Source organism: Oxyura jamaicensis (assembly GCF_011077185.1).
Source record: "Oxyura jamaicensis isolate SHBP4307 breed ruddy duck chromosome 3 unlocalized genomic scaffold, BPBGC_Ojam_1.0 oxy39_random_OJ72175, whole genome shotgun sequence".
Lineage (NCBI taxonomy): Eukaryota > Metazoa > Chordata > Aves > Anseriformes > Anatidae > Oxyura > Oxyura jamaicensis.
In genome coordinates, this window is record NW_023303699.1 from 177,536 (window position 1) to 198,952 (window position 21,417).

Sequence of the window (21,417 nt, forward strand, 5' to 3'; positions counted from 1 at the left end):
CCCTCCACAGAACCCCCCAAAACCTACCTTTAAAGTAGAGGGAGGGACTCTTTCCCTAGAGTAGGGAAGACCTACTCTAAACCTGCCTGTGGGGCCAAGCGAAGGGCTGGGACTGACTTAGCCCCTCCCTGTTGGGGAACCTGGGCGCGCTCAGCGCACCAGTGCCGCTGCCCGAGTTGTCAGTCAGCCGCCTCCCGCGCCTTCTATTGGTCGCTGGCGGGATGGGCCTTCCACCTCTATTTTCCTATTGGTGAAATTTTACCATTGGTCGCCCGGCTCGCATTGCCAGGTAGATTAGCTATGAAAGTGGAAGTACTACGATTGGCTGACGGCCGTCGCGCTTGGCTCGTGTCGATTGGGAGGGGAAAAAGGAGAGGGGCCGAGCAGAGGAGGCGAGCGCCCTATTTTTTCCCTTTTCCATTGGTTGAGCCTCCGCCGGGCGGTATTTCCGATTGGCCAACGCGCGCTGTTGCTAGGCGGGCGAGGCGGTGCGAAGCGGCGCGGGGCGGAGCTCCCCCTTCCGATGAGTCGGCTCTGAGGCTGAGGCAGCGCCGAGCACCCCGAGAGCCGCCGCCGCCTGCCGTCGCCTGCCGCCGCCGTCCGCCCCGGCAGCCTCCGCCCGCCGCCGCCCCGCTCCGAGGACCCCCTCGCCCCTTCCCCCTCAGCGCCATGGCCTCGGGATCCGAGTAAGTGCGGACCGCGGCCTAGACCTGAGGTGCGCGGCTTGGCCTCCCCTTCCGAAGCTCGGTGATGGCGCCGTGCCCGGCCGGAGGGGCCCGGCGGCGGCGTCCCCGCTGCCCGATCCCGCTGTGTCATGCAGGCCCCGAGGAGGCGGGGCTGGGCAGTAGGGGGAGGGGCCGCTTCCCGCGTGCTCCCGGCCGGGCGCGTGCCCGCAGGGGGCCCCCGCGCGCGTCTTCCTCACCCCCCAGCCGGGAAGTGTCGAGTCACTCGGGGGGGTGCCGAGGCTGGGGCCTCCCCCCAGGCCCGGGGCCGCTCGGCCCGGCGCGGCCCCGGCCCGCTGTACCCCTGGCCGGTGAGGGACCAGGCACTGGGGAAGCAGACATATTGTAACCGGGCCGAAGCGGGGTGCCCCGTGCTGGCGGCTCCTGCCCCTCGGCCTGGCTTTGCTTCCAGGCCCGAGATCGGCTTTAACACTCCTCAGCACTGAGCTGAGTGACAGTAATCAACCCACTCCTGTCCCATGCGCGTTGGGCTCTGAGAAGTGTTAAAAATAGCACCTGAAGAGAATTTCACAAATCCGGCAATGCCTCAATGACCTGTTCACCTTCCCAGAGGCACCCCTCATCCCCTTAGTGCCTGTTGTTTACGTTGTCCTTTTCTTTTGCAACTCCTGAAATTCAGACCCGCTTGGTCTTACCAAGACGTGCCAAGAATTCAGTGACCATGGTAGAGCTTGTGATGGAAGCGATAGGCTAAAAATCCTATTTTGCAGCTGGCTGAACTGAATGGTGCCTTTAAAAGAAGGTCCACTTTCGCGAAGTTGTCACCACCACATAGGAATCGACAAAAGTTACTCTGGAACTGGACAAGAAAGAGTTGTGTCTTAACTGCAATTTTGGGTGTGGTGTTGTTGGCGACCATCTTGCTGAGCTGAGCTTTAGCACTGCTGATGCAGTGAAAACTCAATAACCAAAGTTATTAAGCAGATATTCTTTATTACGGTGCCAGGTGTGTGTGGGATCATTGCCTAACACACACACACCAACGGTTACTGGCAGTGTGCTTATATCAGTGGGACAAATACATATTCATTTCATTTCCCATAAGTCTCTTGCATATTCATCAGGTCTCTGAAGAATCATCAACGCAGGTTCCCGCCCCTATTCCCATGGAGTCCTTGGGTGGTTGTCTGGCGTACTCTGTTGGCCTTTTGATGAAGGCCAGAAGTCTTCGCTGCTAATCTTCTGGCCTTTCCTGTCTTTGACAGACTGCAGCAGTGAAGCCAGTTCTTGCTGGTTCCATTATCTATGCATACAGTCTTTTGTTCCCTTATCTTTGGGTTGTTAACATACAATTGTGCTAGCTAAGACCTAGGAATCACCATCCTTCATCTTGTTCCCTGTCTCAAGTCCCCTCTTTTCTTTATCCTAAGCAAATTCTTTTGCTTATAACACTCCTTCTTGATTCAAAGTTTTCATAAAATTCTAACTGGTTTCTACTTGGTGCTTGATTCGGTTACACTTCCAGGTTTCATAATCATCTAGTCCTTTCATACAGCACCAAAATGCACACTGTACCAATGCACAGGTTAAGAATGCTAGTAAAAGCATGATCAATATTCCTATAAACAATTGATTAAGCCAAGAAAAGTTGGGCAACCAAGAGATCAGTTTGTTCCATAATTCTCAAACCCACGAGGTGTCACCTTGAGCTACCTTATGTAAGATCTTGGTCTTTTCCCAAATATTTTTGAGATCAGTCTCAATTCGTCCTGCCTCATTTACATACATACAGCAATTAATATTTATTAAAGTGCATACTTCCCCTTGGGAGGCTAATAAAAGTTCTAGTGCCTAAAACGTTCTTATTGATTTGTTCTAGTTGCTTGCCCAAAACTATATGTCATTGCAAATATTGGTTTCCTACTTGTGTCAGATCTCCTTTGTATGGTATTTGGTAAGGCCGGCCATACAATATATCAGAGGGGGCTTAGTTTTACCCATGCATATCAGTTTCTTGATAGATTTTAGCAATCTGTTCTTTTATCAAAATATTTTTTTTCCACTTGGCCATTTGCCTGTGGCCTATACAGAGTGTGTTGTTGCCAATCAACACTTTGACTTATTGGGTCAGTTCTGCAGTGAAGTGTGGCCCCTGTCAGATGACATTACTGAGGGTACACCAAATCTCGGTGTCATTTCATTCAACAATACTTTGGACACTTCTCTGGCTTTGTTAATTCTACACGGGAATGCTTCTGGCCATCTGGAAAAGGTGGCTGTTAGTACCAATAGGCGTCTAAACCCCCCTTTTCTTGGGAGTTTGAAAAAAATAGTTTGCCACTGTTTCCCAGGAACATTTCCCTTCCCTATTGTTCCCATTTGGGGGTTGATTCCCATCTGTGGGCTATTTTTATGACATATGACATATAAGACATATGGAGCATTGTTTCAATACCTGTCTGACAATGGTGTACAAATTAGGTCCTATCCATTTTCTACTTAAAACTGTTATAATACTTCAGCTCCCCAGCATGCTTTATTATGTTCTCCAATTACCATCCAATATAATATGGTATCACAATTCTCCCATCATTTGTGTTAAACCTGTAGGTAACACTTTCTGTTTACATCTTCAATTAATTGCTTATCGATCTTAGAATATTCTACTTCATTTTCTAAGGCTTTTGTTAATGCCTGGTTTTCTGTTCCTTGTACTAGTGCCAAAATTTGACTCTCAGATGCCCGTTCTGCCTCCCCTTTGGCTTCTGCGTCAGCCAATCCTCTTCCAATATCAGTATCCCGTTTGATATCCTTTACAGCGCATAATGGCAACTTTAGTAGGAAGGTACACCACTTGGAGTAACTTCAGTATCTCTTATCAATCCTCAATTAAACATGCAGAAGACTCCTCTCCCCATGTGCATGTACCACACCAAAGGCATATTTCAAATCTGTCCAAATGTTAATTCTTTTCCCTTTTGCCAGCTCAAGAGCTCTTACCAAGGCAATGATTTCCACCTTTTGAGGTGATGTTTGTTACTGCATATCCTGTGAGGCGACGTCCTTGGCAGATTAAGCTGCTGCCATCTATGTACCAATCCTCTGCATCTTCTAGGGGTGTTTCCTAGAAGTCTGGTCAGCTGGAGTATACCGTGTTCATGGTCTTGATGCAATCATGAATGGGTGATCTGGAAACTCTGTTACTGAGAAAAGAGGCTGGGTTCACAGTATTAGTGCTGAAAAAATCAATAAACTATGGTCCATTCTACACAGTCCTTTTCTTCTTCGGTAGCTATCAACAGCTCATCTATGTATTGCAGCAGTGTCCCCTTTTCCCGAAGGGGTTTTCCAAGCTTCAAGATCACAGGCTAGTTGTTTCCCGAATATGGTAGGGCTATTTTTGAGCCCCTGTGGTAACACTGTCCAAGTAATCTGAGTTTTCCATCCGCTATTAGGATTTTCCCATTCAAAGGCAAAGAGTTTCTGTTTTTCATTTGCCACGGGCAGGCAGAAAAAGGCACCCTTTAAATATAGTACCGTGAACCAAACTTGACTGTTTTCTAATTTTGTCAAAATGTTATAGGGGTTGGCTACTCCAGGGTATAAATCTTTTATGATCCTATTGATGGCCCTTAAATCCTGAACTATACAATAGGTTCCATCTGCCTTTCTAACTGGGCCTATATGGAGTGTTATATTCTGACTCACATTCTACTAATAGTTCATATTTAAGAAAGTTATTGATTATTCCTTCCATTCCCCTTCTGTCTTCCACCTTTAGTGGGTATTGCTTTTGGCATACCTTGGGAGAGTTTTCCTTTAAGTCATTATTTTTTTTCCCCAGGTACTCCATTCTTTGCTCCCCCAGGTATTCCTGTAGCCCAAACTCCCAGATACACTTGGTTCGTAATTACATCCATTTCGGGAGTCCTATCTGAAACTTTCTCTGGACTTGCTAGGAATAGACTTAAGAGTTTAATATGTTACTTTTATTTTCATTTTCCCTTGTTCAAAATATTTTTTTTTATTTTTTTATTTTTTTTTCTCCCAGCAAGTCCCTTCCCAATAAGGGCCTTGGTGAATTGGGTAAGTATAAAAATTGATGTATTCCAATCACTTTTCCCAATTTAAATTTCAAGCATTGGAAAAAAAAATCCTTTTCCTGTTGGCCAGTTGCTCCTATCATACTTACAGACTCATCACGTTTCCAGAATCATTTTTTGAATTAACACAAAGAAGCTCCTGTAACCACCACCAACAACAACAAAAAATCCAAGCCTCTCTCTTTGTTCCCTAGCTTTATTTCAACCAGTGGACCTGCTAGGGTAGATGCCCCATGTTCCTGTCATTCCTGCTCTGACTGTTGCAAGTTTATCCTGCAACCTAAGGCAATCCTCTTTTTTTTTTTTTTTTTTTTTTTTTTCTTCCAGTGTCCTTCCTTCTTGCAGTACGCACACTGGTTCTGTCCTAATGTTCCTCTAAACCCTCCTAAAGTCCTTTCTTTATCTTTTTCAGTTCCCCCTTTGCCCCCCTCCTCTCTTTCTGTTCTAGTGCAGCCACTGTTTGCTGTGGCTATCACCTCAGATAACTTCTGTCCTTTGCATCTTCCCTATTTCTAAATACTTTCCACGCTGCATTCAGTAACCTTTCTGGGTCTTCCAAGTCTTGTCCCTCCAATTTCTGTAATTTCTTTCTATTATCAGGGGCCGATTGCCCTAGAAAGAGGCTAGCCAATTGCCTCTGTTTTCTGAAGCCAGGTTCAAATTGGTTTTATTGTATTATTATTATTGTTATTATTATTATTATTTATTGCATTTCAGAGTTGGTCCAGAAATTCTGTAGGGGTTTCTTTCAGACCTTGTTGGATACTATACAGGGTTGAATGATTTATAGCTTTCGGAACCGGTTCTCAATTCCCAATTTAGTCAGATTTTGGTATTTACATAGCCATTCATAATTTCCGGGGTGATTAGGGTCTCAGTTGGGGGGGTCGGTCAGGGGAATGCAATCGTCTGCAGTTCCCTGAGCGGTCCCATTGAACTCAGGTTGTTTTAAGAGTTAACTGCTTTTCTGTTTCCATCATTTCCCCCAACATTAGACCAATGTCTCCCTAGTCTGGATCCTATGTTTTTTTTTTTGTTTGTTTGTTTTTTCTCCCCATTAAGTCCACCATTGGTTACAATACTTAATTAAGGTCTTGCAATTAACATTTCTTCCAGGTGGCTCACCAATGTCCTTCCAGTGGGCCAAGATACAACCCAGACAGGTCTTTTTATCAGTAGTACTTGAGATTCTTCCCATTGTGATGCCTTTTCTCAATCTCTTACACTTTGTCCATCTCCGACCGTATTCCTCGCGGAATAGTGGAACTGCAGATTGGAATTCCGCACTCGTTTTGCAGCGATGCTGCATCTCACTCACACAGCACAATCACGCAATCACACAAAGAGGCTCCTTACACCTTTCACTCAACAACACAGAACAGCAATCACTACTACAAATAGTATCACTTGTTGCAACAAATTTCCCAGTATAAATCATGATCCATTAAGCATTTTCCGTTATTCAATGTCAAGAACACATCCAGAGTCAAAGTGCCAGAACAAATCCAAAATGAAAAGAAAGTACTGACTAAATCACATGGATACCCAGTGACTAGTAGTACGGCACCCAACGTAGAACGTCTTCTATGCTTTACAGGTACCTTCCAAAACAACAGTTTACCAACCAAACAAAATTCCAAAAAGAATACCTTTGCAAAAGATGGTCCTTGTCTGTCCCTGCAGTGAGCCAGCTGAGGCGAGGAGTCCCTCCAAGAATCTCCTGGGGCGCGCCTAGAGAGTCCTGCATCTCAGCGTCTCCCGCAGCCAGAGAGTGTCCCATCTGGGTCGCCAAACTGACACAGTGAAAACTCAATAACCAAAGTTATTAAGCAGATATTCTTTATTACGGTGCCAGGTGTGTGTGGGATCATTGCCTAACACACACACACCAACGGTTACTGGCAGTGTGCTTATATCAGTGGGACAAATACATATTCATTTCATTTCCCATAAGTCTCTTGCATATTCATCAGGTCTCTGAAGAATCATCAACGCAGGTTCCCGCCCCTATTCCCATGGAGTCCTTGGGTGGTTGTCTGGCGTACTCTGTTGGCCTTTTGATGAAGGCCAGAAGTCTTCGCTGCTAATCTTCTGGCCTTTCCTGTCTTTGACAGACTGCAGCAGTGAAGCCAGTTCTTGCTGGTTCCATTATCTATGCATACAGTCTTTTGTTCCCTTATCTTTGGGTTGTTAACATACAATTGTGCTAGCTAAGACCTAGGAATCACCATCCTTCATCTTGTTCCCTGTCTCACTGCAAGAGCCACCAGAGCGTGGTTTCTGAAGAGATTCTCATTTTTATGTGCATACCTGCCTGGTACAGCATTTAAGAACTTGGCATGTCAGGTATGGGGATGAACTCACTGCTTGGTTTCCCTGTGCTGTTCCAGTATGTGGCTGCAGTCATCAGAAACGTCAGCCGTTTGCTTTAACGGATAAAATGCATTATGGATTTATAATACCTACCTGGGGAAGGCAGTTCAATCTGTAACATGGATGTTCCAGGGTCAGGGTTGTAAGAAACTACTGACGGGTTTGTCTCAAAAGAAGGTTCATGAGGACATTGATTTAAAATCAGTAATTTTCTCATCAGTAATTGTGATAAATGATTGAGTTCCAAATAGGATTTTTGTGATTTATTAAGCGAATAGAGGCAAGCAAACAGCGCTGGGTGCACCGGGAGTCTCTGCTCTACCAGGACGCACACCTGTTACATCAGGTGTCTGATTTTTATGCTCCTAGACTAATACATATTCATCACTACTCCTAGAAAAGGCAGGGTTATTATAATTAGTTCCCGGAATCCAAACCCTCTCTGGACGCATGCGTATCAGTCTCTGGTGGTCTTTCTGGGGGTCTCTTGTGCTGAAGGCTCGTAGTCTTCCTCCCAGGCTTTGTCCTTCGGTCGTCCTTCAACTCCCCCTTTCTCCTTATTTGGTGGATCTCTTTGCTGGTTATCAGAGGCTTGGGCAGCGTCCCATGCAAAAGTCTGCAGTTTCCTAAAAAAAACTCCTTGGTCCTCTTATCTCCCAGACTAGAGTCTCAATGTTCGCCCTTCAAACCCTCTATTTACACAAATTGCTGGAGCCTTCCTTTGCATGATACAAGAACTATGTACACTAATCACTCTGTTTTTCTTAAATAGGAGCTTATATTTCATCATGCGGCCCTAGCATTGTTCCATACTGACACGAATCAAATAAGCACATTTCACAATCCCCCATTTCTTTTTTTTTTTTCCCTTACCCTGGTTCTGGGTCAACAGGTACCACAGATATTTGCATTCCTTGTATAACCGAGCGTATTAGCAACATTTAACAGTAATTATCTTCTGCCCTCTCTTCATATTAGTCTGCTGTAACGCATAGCCTTTGGGCATTACTGTCTGCTGAACAAGGGGTGCTCTGACGCAAAAAAACATTGAGATGTTAAAAGTTGTTAAAGTGGCCCCCTCCCCTTCCCAGTATTAAATGGGTCTGTTGGGCTGCTTTGCTGAAAGAAAAGAGGACTAAGGCTTCAGGGCTAGTACGTGTTTGCTTCAATTTTACTGATGTCTTGTGCTTTATGTACAAGTTTGCCCCTTAGCTGTTCAGAGGATTATGTCCTTACTCCTGCCCTCTGTCTAGGGGCAAGTTTTGAATTTCCTTTTAATCCCCAAGCAGCTCTAAACAATGTTTTGTGTTCAGTTTGTCTCTTTGTTGAGTCAGTGAAAGAAGTGAGGGAGAAGAAAAGTGTGTGAGGAAGCTGACACAAGGGAGGAGTTGGGGAGGTGATCTGAAGAAGCTGCAGTTTCTGACAGAAAACTCATTGGGGAGCTTTAAAAATTACTTAGGTTAGCTGTCTGCTGTGAGAAAAATCTCAATAATTTTCTTCAGACAGGATCTTCTGTGAAGCTATTTTATTCGCAATTGCAATGGTGGGTATCCTGTCAATCAGGAACGCATTTTAGTAAACAAATCATAACCTTTTATTCCCTATTACCCGACACCTGATCACCTCCCCTGTTTCCTCATTGGCTGACTACTACAGGTTCACAAGCTACTCGACGCTCCTCTATACCATATATGTACAATTTTTTTCTTCAACCCTTTAATTTCTCATTTTTACCTTTTTTTTCCCTTTCTTATGTTTTGAGAACTTGTGATCTTTGTTTTACTGTTCTCACACTGCTCATCCTGTTTTTCTCAAGCTTCCACCTTATTTTGGAACAGTGAGGCCTTCTACTGTCCATTTATCTACTTAGCATTTCTCCTTGTTATGACTACACAACTACCTTGGAATACAGAAAACTAGTTCTCTACTGCAAAAACACAACTCACACTGCCTTGGTCCCTCACTGAAGTTTGCCAGTTTACCAGAGGATCACAACCCATGCTTTAGGCTTTCTAGGTTAGTATTTTTAATTCAGGCTCTCCTTCCCTGCTGCATAGATGCTGTCTGAGTGTGGTTGAGGGATGAAGACATATTTTGCTCTGTCATTTCAGATATCGCATGAGGAATGCCCAGGAGAGATGCAACAAGGGCAATTGGTGATGGTAGTGTTCTCAGCTGCTCCAGGAAGACTGTCAAAGTCCTTACACTTGTCTGTAGGAGAAACAACATCACTTGCCTGTGTAGCTGTCATGTAATTTCTTAACACCTTTGGTTCTTTGTCTGCACGACTCTTAGGTCAGAGAACTGAAGCTGAGCCCAAGCATTTAGACATGTGTGCTGTTTCCTGGATACCTTTATTCCTTTCTTAATGCCTCCAAGTTTTTCGATGGCTTTAAGTGCAGTAATGTACAGATAGCATTAATCCAGCCCTTACTTATTACTTAGGGAACTGCAGATTCAGTACTTCAGTACTAAAATTTTGTTTTCATGTTCAGCAGAACTAATTGTACCTCTTGCTGTGTACTGGAAGATTGCTGAACTTTTTTTTTCCCCCTCCAATTCTTATGCAGCTTTTGCTTTATTGAAAGCTTTGGTCAAAAAAAAAATATCTTGTTGCCCAAATTCCTCTTCCATTTATTTTTCTCTGGAGTCCCAGCCAATTTTTTAGGCTGCATTGCAATCTCTGTGTACTGAGGGAGAGCTACTCACTTTCAGTGTCAGTTTATGCAGCCAAACTCTGGCAATGGTTTCTTATCAGAAGCTCTTTGGATCCACACCTCATGTGTGGACGGGTATGAATTTCATTCAGTCTTTGAACTAAATAGGAGTATTGTTACTTGCTAGTGTCCCCTTGTTCAAGTTTTTAAATGTACCTGCTAAATTAATTTCCAGTGTCCAGGAGCTGATGCAAGGTCCTTACAAGTAGTTTGTGATTTCTGTCTGCTGTTTTAACTACAAGATGCTATCTGACCTGACACTTTATTTGTTTTAGTTTTCTTAGTGCTCTGTTAGTTTTTCCTGGAAATCCAAGCCCTTTTAGGACTCTCCTAGGACCATGTTTTAGCTTGAAGATGGAATTTGTGAGCTTCTTCCTGGATGTGTCCAGCAGACTTCATTCTCTCTCTTTAGATTTTGCGAGTGGGTCTGTAACACTTCATGTTCATTGAAGATGTTAATTTCTTACCTATTGCACTCTTAATGAAGAAAGTGAAAAAAGGCAACTTGGCCAGTGTTGGCAGTCCTGGAAAGACATGTTTTACAACTCCTTGTTTTGTTTGCTTAAAATAATGTTGCCCTCATTTGCAATGTTTCCTACGCTACTAGAGCTTATGCAAAGCTTGAAAACCTTTTGGAAACAAGCTGGCTGCTCTCATAGGCTTGTATTGTTCCCCTGTTCTTTTGAAGCCTCAGAGAGGAGCCAATACTGCACAGTCTGTCTTGGAAACACTTCTGTCTTGAGGGTGTGAGGGGTACCTCAGGTAATGTCATGCTAGAGGTATGTCACACCTATGATATACCCCTAAAGATGCAGTGAACACACTAAGCAAAGCTCTGCTGCAACGTGCTGCGTTCATGCTGTGTAGCTGCTTGCTCTGCCACTTTCACTCAGGGTTTGATTTCTTCTGGTTATTTTGTCTCTCAAAGAGCTAAACAGAGCCAGAGGGTGCAGCCAGCACGGCTGTCCTCAGAGCTTCCTGCTCTCTGCTGGTGCTTGCTGCTCACTTAGGACAAAGACAGGTATTCTTTACTTGTTTGTTTTGTCTTGTTAGGTCAAGCACAAGTCTGCATCACTTTCTGTTATGACCTATGGCACTTCTGAACTACTTTGAAAAAGTAGTCATGCCTATCAAGGGAAGTTCCAACGGTCTCTTGCTGTTTTGATTGGCTAATGTACAACTTCCAAGATCTTCTTGGTTCAAATTCATGGTGTTTTTTTTTTGTTTGTGTGGTGGTTTTACTGTGCTAGGCAGTTGAACACCACAACCGCTCTCTCACTCCCCCTCCTCAGATGAGGAGGGGAAGAAGTAAAGGAAAGAACAACTCACGGGTTGAGATAAGGATGATTTAATTAAAGAGAAAAAAAAAAAATATATATATTTATTATTAAGGAATGCTTATTATTAATTAAACAACTCAACTAAAGGGAAAAAAAGGGAAAGGGGAAGAGGGAGGGGGGAAAGGGAATAACTAAACAAAACAAGTAAAGGCTATGTGGAAGTGCAGAGGAAAGAAATTACTCTCTACTTCCCACAAATGAGCGATGCTTGACCACGTCCTTGAAGCAGGGCCTCAACGCACGTAGCCGGTGTTCGGGAGGAGGACAGACGTTTTCGCAACGAGAGCCCACCCCTCCCCTCTTCTTCCTTTTCCCACCTTTTATTGCTGAGTGTGACATCATATGGTATGGAATATCCCTTTGGTTGGGTTAGGTCAGCTGCCCTGCTGATGTTTCTTTCTCACTTTTTGCCCACCCCCTAGGAGGGTTAGAGAGAGTCCTGATGCTGTGCCAGCACTTCTCAGCAGCAGACACAACACCAGTGTGATACCACTGCTGTTCTAGCTACAAGTGCAGAGCGCAGCACTGTATGGGCTGCTGCAGGGAAAGTTAACATCCCAGCCAGACCCAGTACAGTTTGTTTGTTTGTTTGTTTGTTTTTATGAAATGAATAATTTGCTGTATTAGATTTTGAAGGAAGTGATTTAATCTGCCTTTCTTCCCTTTCCTTGCTGTTTGTTTTGCTTGATTTTTGTCAAGACAAACGAGTTATCTGTTATAACAGGTCTGATCGCCTAGGGCAAGCAGGCGATCAGGCCTAGTCAGCATGGGTTTATGAAGGGCAGGTCCTGCCTGACGAACCTGATCTCCTTCTATGACAAGGTGACACGCTTAGTGGATGAGGGAAAGGCTGTGGACGTGGTCTACCTTGACTTCAGTAAGGCATTTGACACCGTCCCCCACAGCATTCTCCTCAGGAAACTGGCTGCTCTTGGCTTGGACTGGCGTACACTTTGTTGGGTTAAGAGCTGGCTGGATGGCCGGGCCCAGAGAGTTGTGGTGAATGGAGTCAAATCCAGTTGGAGGCCGGTCACTAGTGGAGTCCCCCAGGGCTCGGTACTGGGGCCAGGCCTCTTTAACATCTTCATCGATGATCTGGACGAGGGGATTGAGTGCACCCTCAGCAAGTTTGCAGACGACACCAAGTTAGGTGCGTGTGTCGATCTGCTCAAGGGTAGGAAGGCTCTGCAGGAGGATCTGGATAGGCTGGACCGATGGGCCGAGGCCAACTGTATGAAGTTTAACAAGGCCAAGTGCCGGGTCCTGCACCTGGGGCACAACAACCCCAAACAGAGCTACAGGCTGGGAGATGTGTGGTTAGAAAGCTGCCTGGCAGAGAAGGACCTGGGAGTATTGGTTGACAGTCGGCTGAATATGAGCCAGCAGTGTGCTCAGGTGGCCAAGAAGGCCAGCAGCATCCTGGCTTGTATCAGAAACAGCGTGGCCAGCAGGTCCAGGGAAGTGATTGTCCCCCTGTACTCAGCTCTGGTGAGGCCGCACCTCGAGTACTGCGTTCAGTTTTGGGCCCCTCGCTACAAGAAGGACATGGAGGTGCTTGAGCGAGTCCAGAGAAGGGCTACGAAGCTGGTGAGGGGCCTGGAGAACAAGTCTTACGAGGAGCGGCTGAGGGAGCTGGGACTGTTTAGCCTGGAGAAGAGGAGGCTCAGGGGTGACCTTATCGCACTCTACAGGTACCTGAAAGGAGGCTGTAGCGAGGTGGCGGTTGGTCTATTCTCCCACGTGCCTGGTGACAGGATGAGGGGGAATGGGCTAAAGTTGCGCCAGGGGAGGTTTAGGTTGGATATGAGGAAGAACTTCTTTACTGAACGGGTTGTTAGTCACTGGAATAGGCTGCCCAGGGAAGTGGTTGAGTCACCATCCCTGGAGGTCTTTAAAAGACGTTTAGATGTAGAGCTCAGGGATATGGTTTAGTGGGGACTGTTAGTGTTAGGTCAGAGGTTGGACTCGGTGATCTTGGAGGTCTCTTCCAACCTAGACTATTCTGTGATTCTGTGATAATTCTTGTGGTGTAGTGGGCTAGAGCTGCTGTGACTCTTATGAAGATGTTGCAGATAGGTGTTTATATCCTTAAATATATATATATATCACGTTTTTAATGAGCACTTGGATATTTCTACTGGCTTGCTGGGTTTAACTAATAGCCCTTGACAGGCTAAACTCTTACAGCTCTTCCTGTCCCCCTGGGAGCTTGCAGCTCCCAGGGGGAGCTGCAAGACTGTGCTTTAATTCCCCTGTTTATCTGGGATTTGTCACCAAATAGACTTAAACTTTTGTTTCGGTTGCAGTGGTTACATGTGATTGCAGATGAGTCTGACTAATTCTTTTAGGCGAAACATCTTACAGTCAGCAACATCTCACTGACCACTTCTTTACACAGATAGCTTCACAGCTATTTCCATTTGAGGCTGGTCAGGTAGTTAATATTTGCTCACAGAAAGCATTCTGGTTTGAACACCTGGAGTGGGTGCCTAGGAAGAAGATTCTCTTTTGTCTTACAAACAAGTATGGTTTTTAAAAGACATGACAACAAAAACCTATAGTTAAAGGACACCAAAGCGGGGGGGGAGCTGGAGAGGGAGGAGTGATATTGCTTAGACTCATAACTTGTGTTTTCTTTCCCAGTTCTAAAGCAGATGACTTATCAACTGCTATTCTGAAGCAGAAGAACAGGCCCAATCGGTTAATTGTTGATGAAGCCATCAATGAAGACAACAGTGTTGTGTCACTGTCCCAGGTGTGTCATCGGTGAAAATCAATGCATATCATCTGGGTAATACGTAAGCTGTTGCTGTATGTTAACTTGAAATATAACTTTGTGATGTGAATCTATTTGTATAAAGCTGCAGCTGTTACAGGTGAGGGAGGTGGGTTGTCTTGTTTTTGAGCACTCTTCCATGCTAAAACATATTTTGATGCTGAACTTTTAAGATTCTGTCAAGGCTTAAGCCCTTAGTCAGGATTAGCTCATGACCAGGGTAGTGGGATCCCATGTCTTTGTGGATTTAGTTCATGTCTTCCAACACATAATTCTCCAAAGTCAAGTAACTCTCCTTCACAAGCTTGAATTCTTGTTTTGTCAAAAGCTTGCTCTAATGTTGTTCCTGTTTGCAGGCAAAAATGGATGAATTGCAGCTGTTCAGAGGAGATACTGTTCTGCTAAAAGGAAAGAAGAGGAGAGAAGCAGTCTGCATTGTTCTGTCAGATGATACCTGCTCAGATGAGAAGATTCGCATGAACAGGGTTGTTCGCAACAACCTGAGAGTGCGCCTGGGTGATGTGATCAGGTGGGGACTGCTTTGCTGACTGTTGTGTGTCCCTGAGTTGTCCAAATAACTTGTGCACTGGCCCTGAATTCATTCAGTCAGTAGCAGAGACAGGATCTGCAGGAAGTATTCTTACATCTTCCAGAGGCGACCTCAGAAACATTTTCAAGTGCATGGCTTACATCAGGGATCTCAGTTAACTTTTGGGTGTGTTTCTGGCTGTGTACATATTGGGGTTAATACTAAAGAAAGATGCTAAAGATTCTTAAAGTCTCTTCAGCACTTTAATGGGCCCAGGTCCTGTCATTAAATTGAATAGTTTAAATATTCCACTGCTGTCAGTTTTCTTCCCAACTTTACATTGTCAGATGAATTCACAAATTTTTCTTGTCTAAATTTCTAATTTCTATGCCATTAACAGGGGAAAGCATTAAACAATATTATAATTGATCTCACAGTATCTAGCTCAAGCACCAAGCTTTCCTGTGGCATACAGAAGTTGAAGCTTTCTAGGAATGAACGACAAAGACATGAAGCAGTCAAATACCAAGATTAAAAATCCCCAAAGGAAATTTATAGTCAGGTTATGTATATTTCAGTTCATGTTATTAAAAGTAATTTTAGAATTAGGAATGCTTTAAAAGTGTTGCAGGAATTTTGTTGTGCAACACTTGAAGTACACATCATGTAGAATACATCACAGGTTACAGAAAACAGTTTCCATTCTATGATAGGAGTAGAGGGAAACTGCCTTAGCACTTCTGAAATAAAAAAATACTAATTTGCAGGCTTGGGTATGGGAAGGCTGACAGTTCCTCCTCCTGAGCAACTTCCTAATCTGGAATCTCCTACATGTTCTGGGAAAATTGGAACCTAGTTTCTGGCATTTTTTCTTCCTGGAATAATACCTGGAATAATCTGTAAATGTAAAATATGTTTCATACAAACTTTGTAGAGGAGAGGGGTGAGGCTGTACCACCCATCTCTCTATCACTAGAAAATGCAAGTTTTAAACAGAGTTGGAACAGAACAGTGCTTTGACCCAGTCCCTGTGAAGTAAAGGTGAATTCTTAACTTAAACTGATAGGGAGCTGCTGTTGGAGTCTTTTCTAGTGTGACAACTGAGCCTCTGCCCTCACCTTTTCTGCTGGGACTGTGTCTATAGCGGTTCTCAGCCCTCCAGATGCATTACAGGTTCTTAGCTTTGTTGCAAGGGTCAGAGAACTTTGACACCTCTTGCCCTCATAAGTTTTTCTTGCTGATCTTTAATTACTTCTTGTCTTACCTTCTGTGGCCTGGTCTCTGCCAAAATACAGATTCATGCATTAATAATCACTTCCTGCTTGTGGTCTGTAAACTGTTTTCCTTTACCCTTTTGTTGTATCCTCTCTGTAAAGCATGTGGTAAATGAATCTGTTAGAGTCTCTCACAAAGCAGCGTACAAAAAGTAGTATGCTCAGTTGCAGTTCAGTGTAGGCTTTTCTTAGCAGGTGAAGCACATTTGAGCTTTTTGCCTCTCAGCCACAGCTCGATACTCAGCTATTTCTATGGTAGGCTGTTTGCCTACCCTGTAAAGTCACAGCTGTAGTGTTTATTTAAAAAGCGGGAAAGGGCCTTAGGACTTTAACCTAAATATCAACCTCCACAAAGTGGGATTGACGGATGCCTGGCTGCAAGCCAATTACCACTGATTGGTACGTGTCAGAGACGTTAGGAAGGCTCTGCCACGGCTCATTAAACCAGAGGACTACTATCCTCTTGTAGTCATTCAGGTTGGATCCCGGGAAGCTGCTATTAGAAAAATGAGGAATATTAAAAAGGACTTTGCATCACTGGGGAGGTTGTTGAAGGGATCGGGGGTGCAGGTAGTGTTCTCTGTCCTCCCGCTGGGTGACTGGGATGCAGATAGAAGGAGCAGAACGGGACAGGTGAATGACTGGCTGAGGGGGTGGTGTCTGGACCAGGGATTTGGGTATTTTGATCTTGGGCCTTCCTTTGAGAGGCCGGGTATGTGGGCTGCGGACAGACACCAACTGAGCAAGTGGGGTGCAACTGTGTTGGGGAGCAAGCTCTCTGGGCTGATTACCAGGGCTTTAAACTAGGTTTGACGGGGGTAGGGAGGGGTGCTAAAAGTGACAGAGAAGGGCTGGGGGAAGTTGTCACTACTGTCACTGTTGAAGACAGGGAAAAACCTCTGAGCTCTCCCATAGGACTGGCTGAGGGCTCCTCAGAGAAGGTAGCATTCCTGATGCCCTGTCTGGTTTCTTCTTCTTGCATCCCCCCAGGGGTAACTGCACCTGCTGCTTCCCTAAAGTGCCTGTACACCAATGCACGGAGCATGGGAAATAAACAGGATGAGCTTGAGTTCTGAGATCGGTCTCGGGGCCACGATCTCATTGTGATCACAGAGATGTGGTGGGACAGCTCACATGACTGGAACGCTGTCATGGAGGGCTATGTCCTCTTTAGGAAAGACAGGCTGGGGATGCGAGGGGGTGGGGTTGCCCTTTATGTGAGGGAGCAATTAGAGTGTAGCCAGCTCCACCTGGGGGAGGGTGAAGGACAAGTGGAGAGCTTGTGGGTGAGAATTAAGGGGTGGGCTGGTATGGGGGACACAGTGGTGGGGGTCTACTACAGGTCACCAGATCAGGAGGAGGAGGTCGATGAGGCCTTCTACAAGCAGCTGCTAGTAGCCTCACGATCACGAGCGCTGGTCCTCATGGGGGACTTCAATTACCCAGACATCTGTTGGGTAAGCAACCCGGCCAGGCACACACAATCCAAACGGTTCCTACAATGCGTTGAGGACAATTTTCTGACGCAGGTGGTGGAGGAGCTGACGAGGCAGGGGGTGCTTCTGAACCTTGTCCTTACCAACAGGGATGGCCTTGTTAGGGATGTGAAGGTTGGGGGCAGCCTGGGATGCACTGACCATGAGATGGTGGAGTTCCAGATGGAACTAGGCAGAGGAAGTAAGGCTAAAAGCAAGATTACTACTCTGGACTTTCGAAGAGCCAATTTCAACCTCTTCCAGGACCTGCTTGGGAGCATCTCATGGGCTAGGTTGCTTGAGGGCAAGGGTGCTTGTGAGAGCTGGGCAGCATTTAAGCAGCACTTCTTCCATGCTCAGGATCGGTGCATCCCGAATAATAGGAAATCGGGGAAGGGGGGCAGGAAACCTGCGTGGATGAGCAAGGAGCTCATTGATAGGATCAAAAGGAAGAGGAAGGTCTATGAAATGTGGAAAAAGGGCCTGTCCTCTGGGAGGATTATAGACATGTTGTCAGGGCCTGCAGGGACGCAACGAGGAAGGCTAAAGCCCACCTAGAGATGAGGCTTGCCAAAGAGATAAAGGATAATAAGAAGGTTTTTTTCAAGTATGTAAACAGCAAGAGGAAGACAAGGGATAATGTGGGTCCCTTGCTGAACGAGGGGGGGTACTAGTCATGGAAGATGCCGAGAAGGCAGAGGTACTGAATGCTTTCTTTGCTTCAGTCTTTGCTTCAAGGACACTCCCCTGGGACTCCTCGCCCCTGGCAAGAGGACAAAGGGTCTGGGAAATGGAGGGCTCCCCCCTGGTGGATGTGAGAGTGGTTCGGGAGCGTCTGAGTGGGCTCAACGCGCACAAATCCATGGGTCCCGATAGGATGCATCCTTGTGTGCTAAGGGAGCTGGCAGATGTGATTGCCGAACCACTCTCTATCATCTTTGAAAGGTCCTGGAGAATGGGTGAGGTGCCTGAAGACTGAAGGACAGCCAATGTCATTCCGGTCTTCAAGAAGGGCAGGAAGGAGGATCCGGGAAACTACAGGCCAGTCAGTCTCACCTCTGTCCCTGGAAAGGTGTTGGAACAGCTTGTTCTGGATGCCATCTCCAAGCAATTGGAAGAGAAGAATGTTATGAGGAGTAGTCAGCATGGATTCGCCAAGGGGAAGTCGTGCTTGACCAACCTCGTTGCCTTCTATGATGGCATCACCAGCTGGGTAGATGGGGGAGAGCGGTGGATGTCATCTACCTTGACTTTAGCAAGGCTTTTGATACTGTCTCCCATGACATCCTGCTAGCAAAGATGAGAAAGTGTGGGATAGAGGAGTGGACAGTGAGGTGGGTTGAGAACTGTCTGACTGGCCGAGCTCAGAGGGTGGTGATCAGCGGTGCAGAGTCTGGCTGGAGGCCTGTGACTAGTGGTGTTCCCCAGGAGTCGGTGCTGGGTCTGGTCCTGGTCCTGTTCAACATCTTCATCAACGACCTTGATGAGGGAATAGTGTCTGCCCTCAGCAAGTACGCTGACGACATAAAACTGGGAGGAGTGGCTGACATGCCAGAAGACTGTGCTGCCATTCAGCGAGACCTGGATCGGCTGGAGAGCTGGGCAGGAAGAAACCAGATGTGGTTTAATAAGAGCAAGTGTAGAGTCCTGCACCTGGGAAGGAACAACAGGAAGTATCAGTACAGGCTGGGGGACGACCTGCTGGAGAGGAGCTCTGAGGAGAAGGACCTGGGGGTCCTGGTGGACGACAGGTTGACCATGAGCCAGCAGTGTGCCCTGGTGGCCAAGAGGGCCAATGGGATCCTGGCGTGCATTCAAAGGAGCGTGGCCAGCAGGTCAAGGGAGGTGATCCTCCCCCTCTACTCTGCCCTGGTCAGGCCTCACCTGGAGTACTGTGTCCAGTTCTGGGCTCCCCGGTACAAAAAAGATAGGGATCTCCTGGAAAGAGTCCAGCGGAGGGCCGCAAAGATGATACGGGGCCTGGAGCACCTTTCCTATGAGGACAGGATGAGAGACCTGGGTCTGTTTAGCCTGGAGAAGAGAAGACTGAGAGGGGATCTTATCAATGTGTACAAATATCTGAGGGGTGGGAGACAGAAGGATGTAGCTAACCTCTTCTCAGTGGTTTGTGGGGATAGGACAAGGGGCAATGGCCGCAAGATAGAGCACAGGAAGTTCCGCACCGGCATGCAAAAGAACTTCTTCACGGTGAGGGTGACGGAGCACTGGAACAGGCTGCCCAGGGAGGTTGTGGAGTCTCCTTCTCTGGAGATATTCAAGGCCCATCTGGAAGCCTACCTGGGCAGCCTGCTCTGAGGATCCTGCTTTGGCAGGGGGGTTGGACCCGATGATCTTTCGAGGTCCCTTCCAACCCCTACAGTTCTGTGATCAGAACTGTATCAGCAGAAAGGCCAACAAGGGAAGCATCCTGGTGGGGGTTTGTTATAGACCGCCAAACCAGGATGAGGGGACGGATGAGGAGTTCTACAGGCAGCTGGCAGAAGTTGCGAAATCATCAGCGCTTGTTCTTGTGGGGGACTTTAACTTCCCAGACATATCCTGGAAACACAACACAGCCCAGAGAAAGCAATCCAGGAGGTTTCTGGAGAGCGTCGAAGAGAACTTCCTGACTCAGCTGGTTGGCGAGCCTACCAGGGGAGGTGCCCCGCTAGACCTTCTGTTCACTAACAGAGAAGGACTGGTGGGAGACGTGCTGGTCGGGGGCTGTCTTGGGCAGAGTGACTACAAAATGGTAGAGTTCTCGATACTTGGCGAAGTCAGGAAGGGGATCAGTAAGACCGCTGTCTTGGACTTCCGGAGGGCTGACTTTGAGCTGTTCAAGACACTGGTTGGCAGAGTCCCTTGGGAGGCGGTTCTGAAAGACAGAGGAGCCCAGGAGGGCTGGGCGCTCTTCAAGAAAGAAATCTTAATGGCTGAGGAGCGGTCTGTCCCCATGTGCCCAAAGATGAGCCGGCGTGGAAGAAGACCGGCCTGGCTGAGCAGAGAACTGTGGCTCGAGCTTAGGAGAAAAAAGAGGGTTTATAATCTTTGGAAAAGAGGGCGGGCCACTCAGGGGGACTACAAGGATGCTGCGAGGCGGTGCAGGGACAAAATCAGAAAGGCCAAAGCTCATCTGGAGCTCAATCTGGCCACTGCTGTTAAAGACAACAAAAAATGTTTTTATAAATACATCAGTACCAAAAGGAGGACTAAGGAGAATCTCCACCCTTTACTGGATGCAGGGGGAAAGTTAGTAACCAGAGATGAGGAAAAAGCTGAGGTGCTTAACGCCTTCTTTGCCTCAGTCTTTAACAGCAAAACCAGTTGTTCTCTGGATGCCCAGTACCCTGAGCTGGTGGAAGGGGATGGGGAGCAGAATGTGGCCCCCACAATCCACGAGGAAATGGTTGGCGACCTGCTACAGCATTTGGATGTGCACAAGTCGATGGGGCCAGATGGGATCCACCCGAGGGTACTGAGAGAACTGGCGGAGGAGCTGGCCAAGCCGCTTTCCATCATTTATTGGCAGTCCTGGCTATCGGGGGAGGTCCCAGCTGACTGGCGGCTAGCAAATGTGACGCCCATCTACAAGAAGGGCCAGAGGGTAGACCCGGGGAACTATAGGCCTGTTAGTTTAACATCAGTGCCAGGGAAGCTCATGGAGCAGATTATCTTGGGTGTCATCATGCGGCAGTTGCAGGGCAAGCAGGCGATCAGGCCTAGTCAGCATGGGTTTATGAAGGGCAGGTCCTGCCTGACGAACCTGATCTCCTTCTATGACAAGGTGACACGCTTAGTGGATGAGGGAAAGGCTGTGGACGTGGTCTACCTTGACTTCAGTAAGGCATTTGACACCGTCCCCCACAGCATTCTCCTCAGGAAACTGGCTGCTCATGGCTTGGACTGGCGTACACTTTGTTGGGTTAAGAGCTGGCTGGATGGCCGGGCCCAGAGGGTTGTGGTGAATGGAGTCAAATCCAGTTGGAGGCCGGTCACTAGTGGAGTCCCCCAGGGCTCGGTACTGGGACCAGGCCTCTTTAACATCTTCATCGATGATCTGGATGAGGGGATTGAGTACGCCCTCAGCAAGTTTGCAGACGACACCAAGTTAGGTGCGTGTGTCGATCTGCTCGAGGGTAGGAAGGCT

At 46.7% G+C, this 21,417-nt stretch overlaps 1 protein-coding gene across 1 annotated transcript in view; it reads left to right on the plus strand.

Annotated features, from left to right (window-relative positions):
- The first annotated feature begins 584 nt into the window (after window positions 1-584).
- LOC118157106 (transitional endoplasmic reticulum ATPase) overlaps window positions 585-21,417 on the plus strand; it is a 55,579-nt gene continuing 34,746 nt past the window's right edge. The window contains exons 1-3 of the mRNA XM_035311345.1: window positions 585-686; window positions 13,860-13,971; window positions 14,349-14,521. Coding sequence (XP_035167236.1) covers window positions 670-686; window positions 13,860-13,971; window positions 14,349-14,521 — 302 coding nt within the window. The 5' untranslated portion in view covers window positions 585-669. The remainder of the gene's footprint in view (window positions 687-13,859; window positions 13,972-14,348; window positions 14,522-21,417) is intronic.